Source organism: Salvelinus namaycush, chromosome 14 (assembly GCF_016432855.1).
Source record: "Salvelinus namaycush isolate Seneca chromosome 14, SaNama_1.0, whole genome shotgun sequence".
Classification (NCBI taxonomy): Eukaryota; Metazoa; Chordata; class Actinopteri; order Salmoniformes; family Salmonidae; genus Salvelinus; species Salvelinus namaycush.
The window spans coordinates 2,199,957-2,221,099 of record NC_052320.1 but is presented as its reverse complement, the minus strand read 5'-3'; the positions used below and the strand labels follow the sequence as shown (position 1 = coordinate 2,221,099).

Below are 21,143 nucleotides of genomic sequence, written 5' to 3'. Positions count from 1 at the left end.
GAGTTGTGCAATTTGACATCTAATGAAGGTGTTTGGTACGGTATTTCTCAAGTAAAACGAACGTGTGACATGTTGTCTTATGTAAACAAAGTCGGAGCTGCTTGGCAGGTCTGTCTCATTGTCTATGCTATTGGATAGAGAGAAATCACCGCAGCTGTTCACCACATGTTAGTGGGCAAATGGATCATCGTCAAATCAAAACCCAACCTTAATGTTCCTGTTGTGATGCACAGATGTTCCAAACTCCATTTCAGACGAGACTGACTTTATGACCAAAATTATCCTGTTTACACTTTGTAGTCAACTTTGACACAGGAATAACTGTGTTTGACTCAAATCAATGACATACAGGCCACCTTGAAAGGGATTCATTGCTGTTTAAAGGGATTCATTGCTGTTTAAAGGGATTCATTGCTGTTTAAAGGGATTCATTGCTGTTTAAAGGCCTGTTACCCAGAAATGATTTGGTATTGACATCATACCGTCTGCATTGGTCGTATAATTTAATAAATACAGATTACACCAAGAAGTCACAGTCCAGTTATCTTAGTTTCACTCTGAAGATCGTGAGGAAGTGAAATAGGCTTCCTACAGTATCTCATGGGGGACAAACATAATTAACCAAACGCGGAATCGGTCAGGAAACACACCTCTAAGACTATAAAGTAGTGCACTGGCCCTTTATTAGTCCTTATTTATCAAACCGATAGTCTGTAGCGCGGGCAAAAATACTTGTATACACCCCCTCCCCTTTAAGTCCCTTACTGTAATAGTTTTCCCATTAAAATTCTAATAAATAGCTTTTTTATCAACAACAAAAAAATATTTCTCAAGGAAGAATTTTGCTAAGATTGTGTGGGAGTGGTCTGAGCGGGGGGGGGGGGGGGGGACTTAAAACTAGTGTTATTGGCAGACAGGTTTGGAACTCGCTTTGTTATTGGTCTACCAAGCCAAAACTCACGCCCATATGCAAAGAAGCTGATTAGAAGGTACTGTGAAGATGATATTTTCAACCAGTAACTATCAGGAAATAACACTGATAAAAACATATCTATTTATTTTTTTTTATTTTTTTTAAAATCAAGAAACACTGTTTCATTGGCTCTTGTACAATATGATACAGAACACAGGGGGGGGGGGGGGGGGGGGCAGAGGTTTGACTGTACTGGGCCTTTAAATAATGTTTTAAATGTTATTTTTTTCTTGTTTTTTTCTTTCTATGGCGATGTCTGTCTTGATGAGTGTGTCTGTTTTATAGTTCACTGGCTCTGTGGCCTGTCTAACGATTCATGGCTGTTATAGTTGATGAAATAAACATACAAGATGCTTTAATATAGAACTTTATTGAAGATAAATAGATATGAATACGATAGATGGCTGATGCTCTGAGCCCACAGAGAGCTTCTGTGTTTTACTTCACTTATACAATAAACATTGTCATTACTAAACCTGATACCCATGTCTCAAACAGATGAGTTATCCTTCATACCCAATAATCATGGGCAGTAAAGGATAGATTTGATATATTGACTGGACATAATGACAGACCGAACAGCACTACATTGTGTTGATAGTGGGAATCCTCTGCTCTGTGAGAACAGGGTAATGTTCAGTAGAGACAAAACGTTTTGAAACGGCATGGAACACGGTGGTACTGGACTTCCTGAACTTGTCCAATAAGAACTATGATTTATTAAATGTTTTCCCCCGTTGCAAAACGTTTTGTTACGTTGTGCCCTACTGAACACCACCCAGGCTTCCCTGTGCTTCAGCTGTCCGCTCACCTCAGGGACACCTGTAGTCTGTCTCCAACTGCACCCCCCCACCCCTCCTCTCAGGGACACCTGTAGTCTGTCTCCAGCTGACCCCTCCTCTCAGGGACACCTGTAGTCTGTCTCCAGCTGCACCCCCCCATAGAGACTCATAGGAGTGACCCCCCAGCTGAGCACGTTCCCCCTGGGAGAGGTGGTGTTCTCACAGGACATCTGTTCCCGGATCTCAGCCGAGTTCAAAACATAGTCCCACACGTTGACATCTGTCATCTGACCTAAGAAGGCGTCCGTGTCAGAGATCCCCAGGAAGCCGTCCTGGTCCTTCCCCAGGATGAAGACCCCTGCTGGGCTGACTGTGTATCCCCTCCGGAGGTACTGCTCCTCCCCCACCAGCCCGTTGATCCACAGCTCAGCCCCCCCCGAGTGGGACGACCAGGTGACACAGTAGTTGACCCAGTCACGGGAGTGGAAGTTGTGGGGCAGGTTGACAAACTCGTTGCCGATCCACAGACCCACCTGGATGGATCACATGAAAAATAGAAATAAGACTGTTGATGACTTTTCCATCCCTCCCTCGCTTACTCCGCCCCGACTCCCTCCCTCCCTCCATGACTCCCTCCCCTCCCTCCATGACTCCCTCCCTGACTCCCCTCCCTCCCTGACTCCCTCTCTCCCTGACTCCCTCCCCTCCCTCCATGACTCCCTCCCTGACTCCCTCTCTCCCTGACTCCCTCCCCTACCTCCATGACTCCCTCCCTGACTCCCCTCCCTCCCTGACTCCCTCTCTCCCTGACTCCCTCCCCTCCCTCCATGACTCCCTCCCTGACTCCCTCCCTGACTCCCCTCCCTCCCTGACTCATTTCTCCCTGACTCCCTCCCCTCCCTCCATGACTCCCTCCCCTCACCTCCCACACTGACTCCCTCCCTGACTCCCTCCATGACTCCCACCCACCTCATATCCCATGGTGATCATTAGTTCGTTATCGTTGCCCTGGCTGGAGTATGACAGGACAGTGTGTATCTCTCCAGGGCGCGTCCTCAGGTGCATGCAGGCGGTGAAGGAGTGCAGGTCCATGGAGTGAGCCAGGTGGGCCCGGGCATAGCTCTCTGTGTTCCTCTCTGGGAAGTGGAGCACCAGGGGAGACATCACTCTGGGCTCTATGGGGGACAAAAATGATAGGGTTAACATCTGACACAGAAGAAGGAATGCTAAATATCTACTGCATCACACAACAATTTTCAAAATATAAGTACTCCACATAGAAATAGTATAAATAGAAGTACTGTAAATAGAATTACTCTAAATAGAAGTACTCTAAAGTGAAGTACTGTAAATAGAATTACTCTAAATAGAATTACTCTAAATATAAGTACTGTAAATAGAAGTACTCTAAAGCGAAGTACTGTAAATAGAATTACTCTAAATAGAAGTACTGTAAATAGAATTACTCTAAATAGAAGTACTCTAAATATAAGTACTCTAAATAGAAGTACTCTAAATAGAAGTACTCTAAATAGAAGTACTCTAAATAGAAGTACTCTAAATAGAATTACTCTAAATAGAAGTACTGTAAATATAAGTACTGTAAATAGAAGTACTGTAAATATAAGTACTGTAAATAGAAGTACTCTAAATAGAAGTACTCTAAATAGAAGTACTCTAAGTGAAGTACTGTAAATAGAAGTACTGTAAATATAAGTAATTTAAACATACATACTCTAAATATATGTACTGTAAATATAAGTACTCTAAATAGAATTACTCTAAATAGAAGTACTGTAAATAGAAGTACTGTAAATATAAGTACTCTAAATATAAGTACTGTAAATATAAGTACTCTAAATATAAGTACTGTAAATAGAATTACTCTAAATAGAAGTACTCTAAATAGAAGTACTCTAAATAGAAGTACTCTAAATAGAAGTACTCTAAATAGAAGTACTCTAAAGTGAATTACTCTAAATAGAATTACTCTAAATAGAAGTACTGTAAATAGAAGTACTCTAAAGCGAAGTACTGTAAATAGAAGTAATGTAAATAGAAGTACTGTAAATAGAAGTACTCTAAATAGAAGTACTCTAAATAGATCATAAAATAGAAACTTAGTGTAAAATGTTCCACTATACATTACATATACCTGTAGTGTTCTAACTACTAGTGTGACTACTAGTGTGACTACTATTGTGACTACTAGTGTGACTACTAGTGTGACTACTAGTGTAACTACTATTGTAACTACTAGTGTGACTACTAGTGTGACTACTATTGTGACTACTAGTGTGACTACTAGTGTGACTACTAGTGTGAATACTATTGTGACTACTATTGTAACTACTATTGTAACTACTAGTGTGACTACTATTGTGACTACTAGTGTAACTACTAGTGTGACTACTATTGTAACTACTAGTGTAACTACTAGTGTAACTAGTAGTGTGACTACTATTGTGACTACTATTGTAACTACTAGTGTGACTACTAGTGTAACTACTATTGTAACTACTATTGTGACTACTAGTGTGACTACTATTGTGACTACTATTGTAACTACTAGTGTGACTACTAGTGTAACTACTATTGTAACTACTATTGTGACTACTATTGTGACTACTAGTGTAACTACTAATGTAATTACTAGTGTAACTAATAGTGTGACTACTAGTGTGACTACTAGTGTAACTACTATTGTGACTACTAGTGTAACTACTAGTGTAACTACTATTGTGACTACTATTGTAACTACTATTGTGACTACTATTGTGACTACTAGTGTGACTACTAGTGTAACTACTAGTGTGACTACTAGTGTAACTACTAGTGTAACTACTATTGTAACTACTATTGTAACTACTATTGTGACTACTAGTGTGACTACTAGTGTGACTACTATTGTAACTACTATTGTGACTACTAGTGTGACTACTATTGTGACTACTATTGTAACTACTATTGTGACTACTATTGTAACTACTATTGTAACTACTATTGTGACTACTAGTGTGACTACTATTGTGACTACTAGTGTGACTACTAGTGTGACTACTATTGTGACTACTATTGTAACTACTATTGTAACTACTATTGTGACTACTAGTGTGACTAGTAGTGCGACTACTATTGTGACTACTATTGTAACTACTAGTGTGACTACTAGTGTAACTACTATTGTAACTACTATTGTGACTACTATTGTAACTACTAGTGTGACTACTAGTGTGACTACTAGTGTAACTACTATTGTGACTACTATTGTGACTACTAGTGTAACTACTAATGTAATTACTAGTGTAACTAATAGTGTGACTACTAGTGTGACTACTAGTGTAACTACTATTGTGACTACTAGTGTAACTACTAGTGTAACTACTATTGTAACTACTATTGTGACTACTATTGTGACTACTATTGTGACTACTATTGTGACTACTAGTGTGACTACTAGTGTAACTACTAGTGTAACTACTAGTGTGACTACTAGTGTAACTACTAGTGTAACTACTATTGTAACTACTATTGTGACTACTATTGTGACTACTAGTGTGACTACAATTGTAACTACTATTGTAACTACTATTGTAACTACTATTGTGACTACTATTGTGACTACTATTGTGACTACTATTGTAACTACTATTGTGACTACTATTGTAACAACTATTGTGACTACTAGTGTGACTACTATTGTGACTACTAGTGTGACTACTAGTGTGACTACTATTGTAACTACTATTGTGACTACTATTGTAACTACTATTGTAACTACTATTGTGACTACTAGTGTGACTACTAGTGTGACTACTAGTGTGACTACTAGTGTGACTACTAGTGTGACTACTAGTGTGACTACTATTGTAACTACTATTGTGACTACTATTGTAACTACTAGTGTGACTACTAGTGTAACTACTAGTGTGACTACTATTGTGACTACTAGTGTAACTACTATTGTGACTACTAGTGTAACTACTATTGTGACTACTAGTGTAACTACTATTGTGACTACTAGTGTGACTACTATTGTAACTACTATTGTGACTACTATTGTGACTACTAGTGTGACTACTATTGTGACTACTAGTGTGACTACTAGTGTGACTACTATTGTAACTACTATTGTGACTACTATTGTGACTACTAGTGTGACTACTATTGTGACTACTAGTGTGACTACTATTGTAACTACTATTGTGACTACTATTGTGACTACTAGTGTGACTACTATTGTGACTACTAGTGTGACTACTAGTGTGACTACTATTGTAACTACTATTGTAACAACTATTGTGACTACTAGTGTGACTACTATTGTGACTACTAGTGTGACTACTAGTGTGACTACTATTGTAACTACTATTGTGACTACTATTGTGACTACTATTGTGACTACTATTGTGACTACTATTGTGACTACTAGTGTGACTACTATTGTGACTACTATTGTGACTACTATTGTGACTACTAGTGTGACTACTATTGTGACTACTATTGTGACTACTATTGTGACTACTATTGTGACTACTATTGTGACTACTAGTGTGACTACTATTGTGACTACTATTGTGACTACTATTGTGACTACTAGTGTGACTACTATTGTGACTACTATTGTAACTACTATTGTGACTACTATTGTGACTACTATTGTGACTACTATTGTGACTACTATTGTGACTACTAGTGTGACTACTATTGTGACTACTAGTGTGACTACTAGTGTGACTACTATTGTAACTACTATTGTAACAACTATTGTGACTACTAGTGTGACTACTATTGTGACTACTAGTGTGACTACTAGTGTGACTACTATTGTAACTACTATTGTGACTACTATTGTGACTACTAGTGTGACTACTATTGTGACTACTAGTGTGACTACTATTGTAACTACTATTGTGACTACTAGTGTGACTACTATTGTAACTACTATTGTGACTACTAGTGTGACTACTAGTGTGACTACTATTGTAACTACTATTGTAACAACTATTGTGACTACTAGTGTGACTACTATTGTGACTACTAGTGTGACTACTAGTGTGACTACTATTGTAACTACTATTGTGACTACTATTGTGACTACTAGTGTGACTACTATTGTGACTACTAGTGTGACTACTATTGTAACTACTATTGTGACTACTAGTGTGACTACTATTGTAACTACTATTGTGACTACTAGTGTGACTACTATTGTAACTACTATTGTGACTACTAGTGTGACTACTAGTGTGACTACTATTGTAACTACTATTGTGACTACTATTGTGACTACTAGTGTGACTACTATTGTGACTACTAGTGTGACTACTAGTGTGACTACTATTGTGACTACTATTGTGACTACTATTGTGACTACTATTGTGACTACTATTGTGACTACTAGTGTGACTACTATTGTGACTACTATTGTGACTACTATTGTGACTACTAGTGTAACTACTATTGTAACTACTATTGTGACTACTATTGTGACTACTAGTGTGACTACTATTGTAACTACTATTGTAACTACTATTGTAACTACTATTGTGACTACTATTGTGACTACTATTGTGACTACTATTGTGACTACTAGTGTGACTACTAGTGTGACTACTAGTGTGACTACTAGTGTGACTACTAGTGTGACTACTATTGTAACAACTATTGTGACTACTAGTGTGACTACTATTGTGACTACTAGTGTGACTACTAGTGTGACTACTATTGTAACTACTATTGTGACTACTATTGTGACTACTAGTGTGACTACTATTGTGACTACTAGTGTGACTACTATTGTAACTACTATTGTGACTACTATTGTGACTACTAGTGTGACTACTATTGTGACTACTAGTGTGACTACTAGTGTGACTACTATTGTAACTACTATTGTGACTACTAGTGTGACTACTATTGTGACTACTAGTGTAACTACTATTGTGACTACTATTGTAACTACTATTGTGACTACTAGTGTGACTACTATTGTGACTACTAGTGTGACTACTAGTGTGACTACTATTGTGACTACTATTGTGACTACTATTGTAACTACTATTGTGACTACTAGTGTGACTACTAGTGTGACTACTAGTGTGACTACTAGTGTGACTACTAGTGTGACTACTAGTGTAACTACTATTGTAACCAATTTTCCCTTTTTTTCGGCACTGAGCAAATGTCAGATCTGCTGAGCGCAAACTTGAATGTTATGAAAATTATGTGCAACTTCCAGCCAGCGTTTACTGTGAACACTGAGGCTGTACCCGCTTTAAGTTACAGTTTTACTGTGAACACTGAGGCTGTACCCGCTTTAAGTTACCGTTTCACTGTGAACCCTGAGGCTGTACCCGCTTTAAGTTACAGTTTTACTGTGAACACTGAGGCTGTACCCGCTTTAAGTTACAGTTTTACTGTGAACACTGAGGCTGTACCCGCTTTAAGTTACAGTTTTACTGTGAACACTGAGGCTGTACCCGCTTTAAGTTACAGTTTTACTGTGAACACTGAGGCTGTACCCGCTTTAAGTTACAGTTTCAGACAGTGGTCAAGTTGGCTACCGTGGCTATTTGATCATAATTTAGGCCTATCAGAGTTGCCTACCATCAAAAACAATAGAGAAAATGAATCCCATAATATTTGAACATGGAAATAGCTGTTCTGTCACTGATTGGTGAAGGAGTTTAATAAGCTAAATGTAAAATACTGTTGATTTAACGGGTTAAATAAAGGAACAGAAAGGAACGCAATAAACCAGTACTTTTTGGGGGTTAGAACCAGTTCAGAACTTTATTTTGCTGGTCGGAACAGTGGAATGAAACTATAAAAACAGTGTTTCTGTTCAGAACATAACGATTGGAAAATAATGTTGGTTCCAACCCCTGATTGTAATAACATTGTGATAACACGTTGGTGTTATTACATGTAATATATAAGAGCAACCTCGTAGAATACGGTGTACTCCATACCTAACTACAGTACTCACCTTGTTTGGAAGGCCTTGCTTCCCCAATTGCACCTACATTAACAGAAACACAGAGTCAGAGTCACCTAAACCTTCACTCATTGTTATACTTTTAAATGTCAATAAAGATAAATCTTACTTGAATGTATGTGTTTTCCAAGAGAAGTAATCAGACCCTCGATCTTCAGAAGCTTTGATTCGATTTCATCTTGGCGACAGAACGCTGAGTGGAGAAAGAGAGAGAAAGAGAGAGTGAGTGAGAGAGGGAAAGAAAGAGAGAGAAAGAGAGAAAGAGAGAGTGAGAGAGAGGGAGTGAGGGAAAGAAAGAGAGATATAGAGAGTGAAAGAGAGGGAGTGAGGGAGAGAGGGAAAGAAAGAGAGATATAGAGAGTGAAAGAGAGGGAGAGAGGGAAAGAAAGAGAGAAAGAAAGAGAGATAGAGTGAGAGAGGGAGAGAGAGAGATAGAGCGAGGGGAAGCGAGAGGGGGGAGAGACAGAGATAGAGAGAAAGAGGAAGCGAGAGGGGGGAGAGACAGAGATAGAGAGAAAGAGGAAGCGAGAGGGCGGAGAGACAGAGATAGAGAGAAAGAGGAAGCGAGAGGGGGGAGAGACAGAGATAGAGAGAAAGAAAGAGGAAGTGAACATGGTCAGGGAAAGGCCTTGAGGCTGATTCCTCTCAGATGGGTTCCATATGTTGAGCATCATAAATCATCTAAAAACATACTGTGAGATGAGCAGCATCTTAGAAATCCACTATATTAAAGACATATGTTGAGCATCAATATGAGATATATCTATCTGTATCTATTTGCCTGTTAAAGTTGATCCATTCCTTAACATTGATCTCAGTCTTTTCATGTCCCAAGGGTTACTCGGGAAACCAGAAAGATAGTAAGAAGAGCGAAGGCAAAATTACAGTCTGGCAACACAAGACTATCCATTCCCTAACACACACACATGCCAGGGCCTGTATACAGATGTAGGATCTCAATTTGATCACTCTTTTGTTGCTGAGAATTTTCCTGCTCAGCAGTAAATTCAAACTTGTAGTGTATTAAAGTTTTTAAAAGACTTCTAAATTTTGTAATTTCAGACAAGGTTTTCCCTAACAAAAAATGCATCAACCCCTATAAAAATGTTCATTAATTATAATCCACATAATAATTCACGTATCCTGTTGCTGCAGGATAATTTTCCTGTTGTAGAAAACTGGCTCAAATTAAGATCCTACATCTGTAGATACAGTGCTACATTTTCAAATGGAGGTTACAGCCAAATTAGGACAACTAATTGATCCATTCCCTATCATATACAGCAGGACCTATATCTACATAGATATATAATAATATTTTCCCATTTAGTTTATCTTTTTAATTCCCTAAGAGTAGGTTCTGTCTACGTACTGCCTTTTCCCAGGCGAGGCAGGAAGGAGGACTCGACCACGCGATCGTTGAGCGGTTGGGCCATGCGGTAATCATTCCACAAAGTCTTATTGTCCATGTCCATCAGAGTACTTTCCAACTTTCTGATCTGGATAGGGGGAGAGGATAGGAAAGAGAGTGTATGAATCAATGAATCAATTAATTAAATAATGAATCAATTAATCAATTAAATAAATAATGAATCAATGAATCAATTAATTAAATAATGAATCAATTAATTAAATAATGAATCAATTAATCAATTAATTAAATAATGAATCATTGAATCAATTAATTAAATAATGAATCAATGAATCAATCAATAAAAGGATGAATGAATAAATGGGTGAATTAGTAAATGTTTCACAGGGCTGTTTCATCTGCTTTTTAGGGAGGCTAGGAGCAGAGTGTAAGAGTTCACGTCCATTATTGAAAAATGTAAAGGTTTAATTTACACCTCAGCAGTTTTGTGAGACAGCAGGGAGAGCTGAACTAACCAATCAAGTAATCAATCAATCAATCAATCACAGGGCTGTTTGATCTCCTTTTCATTCACGGCTATAGGGACAAATTTCAACAACAAAAAAGGTGAGTTAAATTTCAAAGAAAATTGATGTGGAGAATTGAAAAGTAAATTTTACAAATCAGACGGTTTGTGAGAGAGAGAGAGCAGGGTTACCTGGTTGTGAGAGAGGGTGATGGGTATAGTACCTGGTTGTGAGAGAGGGTGATGGGTATAGTACCTGGTTGTGAGAGAGGGTGATGGGTATAGTACCTGGTTGTGAGAGAGGGTGATGGGTATAGTACCTGGTTGTGAGAGAGGGTGATGGGTATAGTACCTGGTTGTGAGAGAGGGTGATGGGTATAGTACCTGGTTGTGAGAGAGGGTGATGGGTATAGTACCTGGTTGTGAGAGAGGGTGATGGGTATAGTACCTGGTTGTGAGAGAGGGTGATGGGTATAGTACCTGGTTGTGAGAGAGGGTGATGGGTATAGTACCTGGTTGTGAGAGAGGGTGATGGGTATAGTACCTGGTTGTGAGAGAGGGTGATGGGTATAGTACCTGGTTGTGAGAGAGGGTGATGGGTATAGTACCTGGTTGTGAGAGAGGGTGATGGGTATAGTACCTGGTTGTGAGAGAGGGTGATGGGCGTATCGAACACGGTCCACAGAATGCTCTCGTAACAGGGAGGGGTGGTGAGAGAGCCTTGGTACCTGAAGAAATGGTTCAGGTTCTCAGGTAGCATGGAACGCACGTTGAGGGTGGATATGTTCATGGACTGGCCTGTACAACATCCCAACAGGTGAAACAGAAACTGAGCATCAATAATACTGTTATTAGATAGATTCAGTAATACTGTTATTAATGTAGATAGATTCAGTAATACTGTTGTTAATGTAGATACATTCAGTAATATTCCAAAGAAAACCCAAATCACCTGCGTACTTGACCTTTCCCAGGTTGCTGATGAAATCGCTGTAGTAGGTGTTCTCAAAATGTCCGTCCTGTAACGGACAAAAACACAATCAAACCTACTGAACGGGTACGTGATGGATTCTGCATTCCTAGGCTACATGGTCTCCTTGCCAAAATGAGGCAAAACAACCACACCGGCTGAAAAAGAAACCCGGCCCGACAGCAACTAGACAACAACGAGAGAATGAGTTAGGTTGTTGATGAAATCGCCGCTAGTAGGTGTTCTCAAAAATGTCCATCAAACTAACTGGCTAAAGGTTCTATATCAAATAAAATGTCAAATAAAATGTTTTTTTTTGTCACGTGCTTCGTAAACAACAGGTGTAGACTAACAGTGAAATGCTTACGGACGGGCCCTTCCCAACAATGAGGAGATAGGAAAAAAATAAGAAATAGTCGAACATTTATAAATAATAACATGAAGAATAAATAGGAAAATAATTACACAAGGAATAAATACACAATGAGTAACGATAACTTGGCTACATACACAGGCTAACAGTACTGAGTCCATAGTGCAGGGATAGGAGGTCATTGACGTATATATGTACATATAACTAGGGATAAAGTGACTAGGTAACAGGATATATAATAAACAGTAGCAGTGTATGTGGGTCAACTATTTAGCAGTCTTATAGATTGTGGGTCGAAGCTGTTTAGGGTCCTGTTGGTTCCAGACTTGGCGCATCATTACCGGTTGCCGTGCGGTAGCAGAGAGAACAGCCTATGACTTGGGTGGCCGGAGTCTTTGACCATTTTTAGGGCCTTCCTCTGACACCGCCTGGTATAGAGGTCCTGGATGGTAGGGAGCTCTGTACCACTGACGTACTGGGCCATACGCACTACCCTCTGTAGCGCCTTGCGGTCGGGTGCCAAGCAGTTGCTATACCAGGCGGTGATGCAGCCAGTCAAGATGTTCTCAGTGGTGTAGCTGTAGAACTTTTTGAGGATCAGAGGGCCAGTGCCAAATCGTTTCAGCCCGCTGAGGGGGAAGAGGCATTATCATGCCCTCTTCACGCCTGTGTTGGTCTGTGGACCACGATAGTTCCTCAGTAACGTGGACACCGAGGAACTTGAAGCTCTCGACCTGCTCCACAACAGCCCTGTCGATGTGGATGAGGGTGTACTCAGCCCTCCATCTCAGCCCTGTAGATGTGGATGAGGGTGTACTCAGCCCTCCATCTCAGCCCTGTAGATGTGGATGAGGGTGTACTCAGCCCTCCATCTCAGCCCTGTAGATGTGGATGAGGGTGTACTCAGCCCTCCATCTCAGCCCTGTAGATGTGGATGAGGGTGTACTCAGCCCTCCATCTCAGCCCTGTAGATGTGGATGAGGGTGTACTCAGCCCTCCATCTCAGCCCTGTAGATGTGGATGAGGGTGTACTCAGCCCTCCATCTCAGCCCTGTAGATGTGGATGAGGGTGTACTCAGCCCTCCATCTCAGCCCTGTAGTCCACGATCAGCTCTTCTATCTTGCTGACGTTGAGGGATAGATTGTTATCCTGGCACCACACTGCCAGGTCTCTGACTTCCTCCCTGTAGGCTGCCTCATCCTTGTCGGTGATCAGGCAAAACACTGTCATGTTGTCTGCAAACTTAATGACGGCGTTGTGCGTGGCCACGCATTCATTTTGGAAGAACAGAACTGGCAAAACAACCACATGTTGGCTGAAACAGAAACAGGCTGGCAACATACTACAGGAGAGATAAACATACCGGCAACATACTACAGGAGAGATAAACATACTGGCAACATACTACAGGAGAGATAAACAGACTGGTAACATACTACAGGAGAGATAAACAGACTGGTAACATACTACAGGAGAGATAAACAGACTGGTAACATACTACAGGAGAGATAAACAGACTGGCAACATGGCTACAGGAGAGATAAACAGACTGGCAACATACTACAGGAAAGATAAACAGACTGGTAACATACTACAGGAGAGATAAACAGACTGGTAACATACTACAGGAGAGATAAACAGACTGGTAACATACTACAGGAGAGATAAACAGACTGGCAACATACTACAGGAAAGATAAACAGACTGGTAACATGACTACAGGAAAGATAAACAGACTGGCAACATGGTTACAGGAGAGATAAACAGACTGGTAACATACTACAGGAGAGATAAACAGACTGGTAACATGGTTACAGGAGAGATAAACAGACTGGCAACATGTTTACAGGAGAGATAAACAGACTGGTAACATACTACAGGAGAGATAAACAGACTGGTAACACACTACAGGTGAGATAAATAGACTGGCAACATGGTTACAGGAGAGATAAACAGACTGGTAACATGGTTACAGGAGAGATAAACAGACTGGTAACATGACTACAGGAGATGTAAACAGACTGGCAACATGGTTACAGGAGAGATAAACAGACTGGTAACATACTACAGGAGAGATAAACAGACTGGCAACATGGTTACAGGAGAGATAAACAGACTGGTAACATGGTTACAGGAGAGATAAACAGACTGGTAACATGGTTACAGGTGAGATAAACAGACTGGCAACATGTTTACAGGAGAGATAAACAGACTGGCAACATGTTTACAGGAGAGATAAACAGACTGGTAACATGGTTACAGGAGAGATAAACATACTGGCAACATGGTTACAGGAGAGATAAACAGACTGGTAACATACTACAGGAGAGATAAACAGACTGGCAACATGTTTACAGGTGAGATAAACAGACTGGTAACATACTACAGGAGAGATAAACAGACTGGCAACATGGTTACAGGTGAGATAAACAGACTGGTAACATGTTTACAGGAGAGATAAACAGACTGGTAACATGGTTACAGGAGAGATAAACAGACTGGTAACATACTACAGGAGAGATAAACAGACTGGTAACATGGTTACAGGAGAGATAAACAGACTGGCAACATGTTTACAGGAGAGATAAACAGACTGGTAACATACTACAGGAGAGATAAACAGACTGGTAACATGGTTACAGGAGAGATAAACAGACTGGCAACATGTTTACAGGAGATATAAACAGACTGGTAACATGGTTACAGGAGAGATAAACATACTGGCAACATGGTTACAGGAGAGATAAACAGACTGGCAACATGGTTACATGTGAGATAAACAGACTGGTAACATACTACAGGAGAGATAAACAGACTGGTAACATGGTTACAGGAGAGATAAACAGACTGGCAACATGTTTACAGGAGAGATAAACAGACTGGTAACATGGTTACAGGAGAGATAAACATACTGGCAACATGGTTACAGGAGAGATAAACAGACTGGCAACATGGTTACAGGAGAGATAAACAGACTGGCAAAATGGTTACAGGAGAGATAAACAGACTGGTAACATACTGCAGGAGAGATAAACAGACTGGCAACATGTTTACAGGTGAGATAAACAGACTGGTAACATACTACAGGAGAGATAAACAGACTGGCAACATGACTACAGGAGATGTAAACAAACTGGCAACATGACTACAGGAGAGATAAACAAACTGGCATCACGACTACAGCGGGTGAGAACCAAGAGGTGATAGACATGTCCAGCTGTGTTTCATCACTGTGTGTGAGACTGAAACAATGACAGTTGGCTGTGGCGCAATAGGCACATCAGCAGTGGCTGGGGTCGGGCTGGTCTAGCGGGTTACTGCTGCTGCTTGCTGCACATATTTCCTACTTATCAGTACACTCCCATGTTAGTCTCTTCACATTCCATGTATCTCTCATCACCTTTCTTTAAATGTCTAAATGAAAACAAAAAATATGAAATATACTCTCCTTTAAAATTAAAATAAAAGGCAAAAAGGAGAGCTATTGGTGGGAGAAAACTCCAGCTGTATGTGTGACTAGAACATTGTCTCAGTAAGCAGGACGACCAGTACTAGGGCAATAGAACACCAGCACACACACACACACACACGCTACACAGCTGCAGTCCATTAGGTAGCTGGGAAGGATGCCTGTGCCCTGTGGCAGCGTTGCCAAAGCGATGACCTCTAACCCAACAGCAAAGTGTTGGAACTGACTGGCTAGCTGGCTGCCTGACTGGCTGAATTAATGGCTAACTGACTGGCTGACTGGCTGGTTGACGGTTTGACTGACTGGCTGACTGACTGGTTGGCTGGCTGAATGAATGACTAACTGACTGGCTGAGTGGCTGACTGGCTGGTTGATGGTTTGACTGACTGGCTGACTGACTGACTGACTGGCTGGCTGGTTGGCTGGCTGAATGACTAACTGACTGGCTGGCTGGCTGATTGCCTGACTGGCTGATTGGCTGAAGGTTTGACTGGCTGGCTGGATGACTGGGTGACTGGCTGGCTGGCTGGCTGCCATTTGTTCCTATCTCTAGAAGCCAACTTTCCCTCAGCGGGCCAAACAGCACGCAATCGCCCAATCAATGGGCCCATTAACCTTGCAGGCAGGATGTCCAATACTATTATACTATCAAATGTTATGCCAGCGGGCACCGGGCCAGGGGGCACCGGGCCAGTTACCCACAAAGCTGTTCTATGTGTCATCTGTTCCGAGTTAATATACTGGAATACCACAAGAAGAAGGTAAAATACGAACAAGAAGATGAACAACCTGTCTTTAGATCTCACCTCGTAGAAGAAGGCTAGAACTGCCAGCCCGTCAGGCTTGTCGCTGGCCTCTTGAAAGCTCTTGTACTTATCAGAGTTATAATGGACAACATGGAGCTGCAAAACAGAGGACAAATTGTAAGTTGAAAGTTGCTCCAGTTGTCAAACACCAGGTTGGAAGTAATTTAATTTGTAAACATCCATATGTTAAGTACTAATCTGTACTTTATCCAATCAACAGGCCCTATGTTCCTCTATGGAACCAAGAGGATAACTTTAGTACAGGCCCTATGTTCCTCCGGGAACCAAGAGGATAACTTTAGTACATAACCTATGTTCCTCCAAGAACCAAGAGGATAACTTTAGTACATAACCTATGTTCCTCCGGGAACCAAGAGGATAACTTTAGTACATAACCTATGTTCCTCCAAGAACCAAGAGGATTAAGTAAATAATCCATACAACAGTCATCCATATAAATAGTCCAGCAGAGTATATATTATAGTATATATTACTAGCATATATCTACAGTATCTATCTATATATATATAGTACCAGTCAAACGTTTGGACACACCTACTCATTGAAGGGTTATTCTTTATTTTTAATATTTTCTACTTTGTAGAATAATAGTAAAGACATCAAAACGATTAAATAACACATATGGAATCATGTAGTAACCAAAAAAGTGTTAAACAAAACTAAATATATTTTAGATTCTTCAAAGTAGACACCCTTTGCCTTGATGACAGCTTTGCACACTCTTCGCATTCTCTCAACCAGCTTCACCTGGAATACTTTTCCAAAAGTCTTGAAGGAGTTCCCACATATGCTGAGCACTTGTTGGCTGCTTTTCCTTCACTCTGCGGTCCAACACATCCCAAACCATCTCAATTAGGTTGAGCTCGGGTGATTGTGGAGGCCAGGTCATCTGATGCAGCACTCCGTCACAGATTTCCACCGGTCTAATGTCCGTTGCTCGAGTTTCTTGGCCCAAGCAATTATCTTCTTCTTACTGGTCTTCTTTAGTAGTGGTTTCTTTGCAGAAATTCGACCACGAAGGCCTGATTCACGCAGTCTCCTCTGAACAGTTGATGTTGAGATGTGTCTGTTACTTGAACTCTGTGAAGCATTTATTTGGGCTGCTATCTGAGGTGCAGTTAACTCTAATGAACTTATCCTTTGCAGCAGAGTGAATGACTAACTGACTGGCTGGCTGGCTGATTGCCTGACTGGCTGATTGGCTGAAGGTTTGACTGGCTGGCTGGATGACTGGGTGACTGGCTGGCTGGCTGGCTGCCATTTGTTCCTATCTCTAGAAGCCAACTTTCCCTCAGCGGGCCAAACAGCACGCAATCTTCCTTTCCTGTGGCGGTCCTCATGAGAGCCAGTTTCATCATTTTGCTTGATGGTTTTTGCGACTGCACTTGAAGAAACTTTCAAAGTTCTTAAAATTTTCCGAATTGACTGACCTTCATGTCTTAAAATAATGATGGACTGTCGTTTCTCTTTGCTTATTTGAGCTGTTCTTGCCATAATATGGACTTTGTCTTTTACCAAATAGGGCTATCTTCTGTATACCACACATACCTTGTCACAACACGACTGATTGGCTCAAACGCATTAAGAAGGACATAAATTCCACAAATTAACTTTTAACAAGGCACACCTGTTAATTGAAATGCATTCCAGTTGACTACCTCATGCAGCTGGTTGAGAGAATGCCAAGAGTGTGCAAAGCTGTCATCAAGGAAAATGGTGGCTACTTTGAAGAATCTAAAATATATTTTTATTTGTTGAAATTTTTGGGGGGTTACTACATGATTCCATATGTATTATTTCATAGTTTTGATGTCTTCGCTATTATTCTACAATGTAGAAAATAGTAAAAATAAAGAAAAACCCTTGAATGAGTAGGTGTGTAGAAACGTTTGACTGGTGCTGTATACAAATATAAATATATATTGAACATTTGCATTGCTGGATTGTTTTATGGATAATAAAATGTAGTATTGACATCCTTCAGAAACTGAAAGAGGGATGAGTTGTTTCGGGGTAGTGCAGCTGTTTCAGCCTACAATATTTATACAGCAATTCAGCTTCCAGCTGCGAATGACCTTCAACATCAATATCAAATAAAGTAATATTTGAATACATTTGCTATGCTAGACTTGTGACTGTTGTATGGCTATAATGGAGATGCACTGTTGAGTTAGAGGTAGCCCGGTCTCAGAACTGTTTGTGCTATATCAGGTCAACTCCTTTTGATGTTGCCATGACGAGGAGTGGCAATGAGTGTCATGATGGTACAAAGGCTGCTGTTAAGGCCTTAGTTCCACTATGGTCAAGTCAAGCGCACCTCTATTTGCTCTGCTGTTTTAAATCGTTCAGAAACATACATTTTTTGGGGGGGGGGGTTAATGTATCTGTAACATTAGCCTACCTCTGCCATGTATCTGATGCCATCCAGGGTGTGCTCTGCCCCGCTCTCCTCCAGGTCCCAGCCGCCCCAGTGGAGGTGCATCTGGACGGCCGTGTAGCCCCCAGGGAGACCCTTGGTAATCACCATGCTGGGAGGGAGGACGATTTCAACTGCCCACAACACAAGACATTTTAATATTTACAATAATATTAAAATATATGCCATTTAATGAATTAATGAATTAATAAATATATGCCATTTAATGAATTAATTAAATATATGCCATTTAACAGATGCTTTTATCCAAGTAAACTTAGTCCCCATTGAGATTAGGTTAAAGGGACCAATACTAACTAATTTAGATACAATGTTGAAGATGTTATTGTTGACAAAATATGTTTCAATGGTATTGAATGTTCATTGTTCGTTCACTATAACAAAACAGTCAAATCTAAAACTGTTATAAACTTCACCGGGTATATGAAGTTGGTTTAATTTTTTTATTTTTTGTTGTACATTATTTCCGTTTTTTTGGGGGGTGGGGGGGGTACACCATATCACACTACTTTTTACCTGAGTGTCCGTTGTTTTTCATGAGGAAGTTACCCTTCTGAGCATCATATCCAGTGAGCTCGAGCTGCAGCATGCGGGGGTTGTGACGCACGCTCCGCCGCTGGATGTCGATCGGGGACTGTCTCCGACCGCCGCACGCTGGATACTCCTCCGCCCAGTGCACCTGGTCCAGGGCCCCTTCTGAAGAAGGAGAAACGGAACGGATGGATGATAACGACGACGATGAACAATACAACAATGTGAACTTGGCCCAATGTCTAAAACTGGCTGCCCAAGCCTCCAACTATAGTCCAAGTAGACATTCCCACAGAGGCCAGTTTGTTCACGCAGAGGAGAGAAGGAACCAACGGAACACTGCCGTATAAAGTTCCTCTGTTTCTCCCTCTACCTTCACAGCACCTTGATGTAACCACAAAACCTCTAAAGCCAAATGTCTGAGTGATGGTTTGTAAGAGAGGTATTACAGTAAACTGTACGTCTGTCACGAACCAAATGGCTGTCTGAAAGGGCTCAGACATTACACACTATGATAATGAACACAAATGATATCGTTCCTAGCTGTAATCATATACGTCTACAGTATACACTGAGGATCTAATCGTCATGTTACCCGTTTGTCATCATGAGCGGTAGAGATTTATGATTTAAACAGCAATTATAAACTGGGTGGCTCCAGCTCTGAATGTTGATTGGTTGACAGCTGTGGTATATGAGACCGTATACCACCGACATGACAAAACATGTATTTTTACTGCTTTAATTACGTTGGTAGCCAGTTTATAACAGCAATAAGGCACCTCCGGGGGTTTGTGATATATGGCCAATATACCAGGGCTAAGGTCTGTGTCCAGGCACTCCGCGTTGCGTCTTGCCTAAGGACAGCCCTTAGCCCTGGTATATTGACCATATACCACACACATTGCAAACTTTCATCAGTTTTATCATGTCTAAAACTACAACTATTTCTATTCACTTAAAATATCATAGAGTTGATCATCTCTACAAATAAGACATGAAAAATAAATTGAAATATTTGAGAATGAGTTCAAGACTTTGTGTTTTTTTTTCTGGGGGTTTGGAGTCCCCCAAAAAAACACAAAAAACCCCACAATGGATAACGAAGAGGATATAGCTCATCAATTAATCCATACCTGTATATGTCCAATGTATTCCATCTATCCCAGCAGAGGCAAAGCTTACCAACATGAAATTAACCAAAAGACTGAAGCACTCCATTTCAATGGAAATCCTCTTGACACACACATACACACGTCCCTCACTTCTCTCTCTCTCTCTCTCTCTCTCTCCAACTGCGACTGAAAGGAGGTATTGAAACTTCCGTGAAACCAACGCCCCAGGCTAACTGCTCCCCTTTGCTCAACACAGTGTTACACAAGAGCACCAACCTCTGGTTGACTATTGATTACTTGAGCTTTAACCAAAATGTTTTACAAAACGAAATGGTAACAGCACACTTCCCCAAGTGTGACTCTTTGTGTACAAATATTGGTGTAGGCTCATGGCTCTTTTGCTTGGGAGGCATCGAGAGTTCTGTGGAATGAAATGTCATGAAATGCTCTTTACTTTTTAGTTTTGAATGTTTTTTTTGCTCCCTTCGTTGTCCAGTTGTTAAATTCTTGTTGTAAATTGTACTTAATGTAAATAATATTGTTTCTTTTAAAACGGAGGATTAATTTGGGATGCGTCATGACCATCGTGATCAAGGGGAATGTGGTCCACAAGCACATCTGGTTCTTGTTAACATTTGTCCCATAATCTAAACAGACCAGTTTATTTATTTAGTCTATTTTATTGATTAATGTGTTGAGATAATATTGTAGACACATTTTACATTGATAGGTTACTTTTATTGTTATGGTTATAATGGCAAATGTGTCAAGATGTGGGTTTATAGGGA

At 40.5% G+C, this 21,143-nt stretch overlaps 1 protein-coding gene across 1 annotated transcript; it reads right to left on the bottom strand.

Moving 5' to 3' along the window:
* Nucleotides 1-1,333: 1,333 nt before the first annotated feature.
* ca6 (carbonic anhydrase VI) lies at nucleotides 1,334-20,524 on the bottom strand. Its single transcript, XM_039007515.1, has 11 exons — nucleotides 20,377-20,524; nucleotides 19,226-19,405; nucleotides 18,674-18,822; nucleotides 16,252-16,347; nucleotides 11,585-11,651; nucleotides 11,273-11,430; nucleotides 10,128-10,254; nucleotides 8,865-8,948; nucleotides 8,747-8,779; nucleotides 2,725-2,930; nucleotides 1,334-2,288 (listed from the first exon to the last, which is right to left on the bottom strand). Exons 1-11 carry the CDS (start codon nucleotides 20,459-20,461, stop codon nucleotides 1,875-1,877), a joined length of 1,599 nt encoding a protein of 532 aa, XP_038863443.1. The 5' UTR covers nucleotides 20,462-20,524; the 3' UTR covers nucleotides 1,334-1,874.
* Nucleotides 20,525-21,143: the final 619 nt, after the last annotated feature.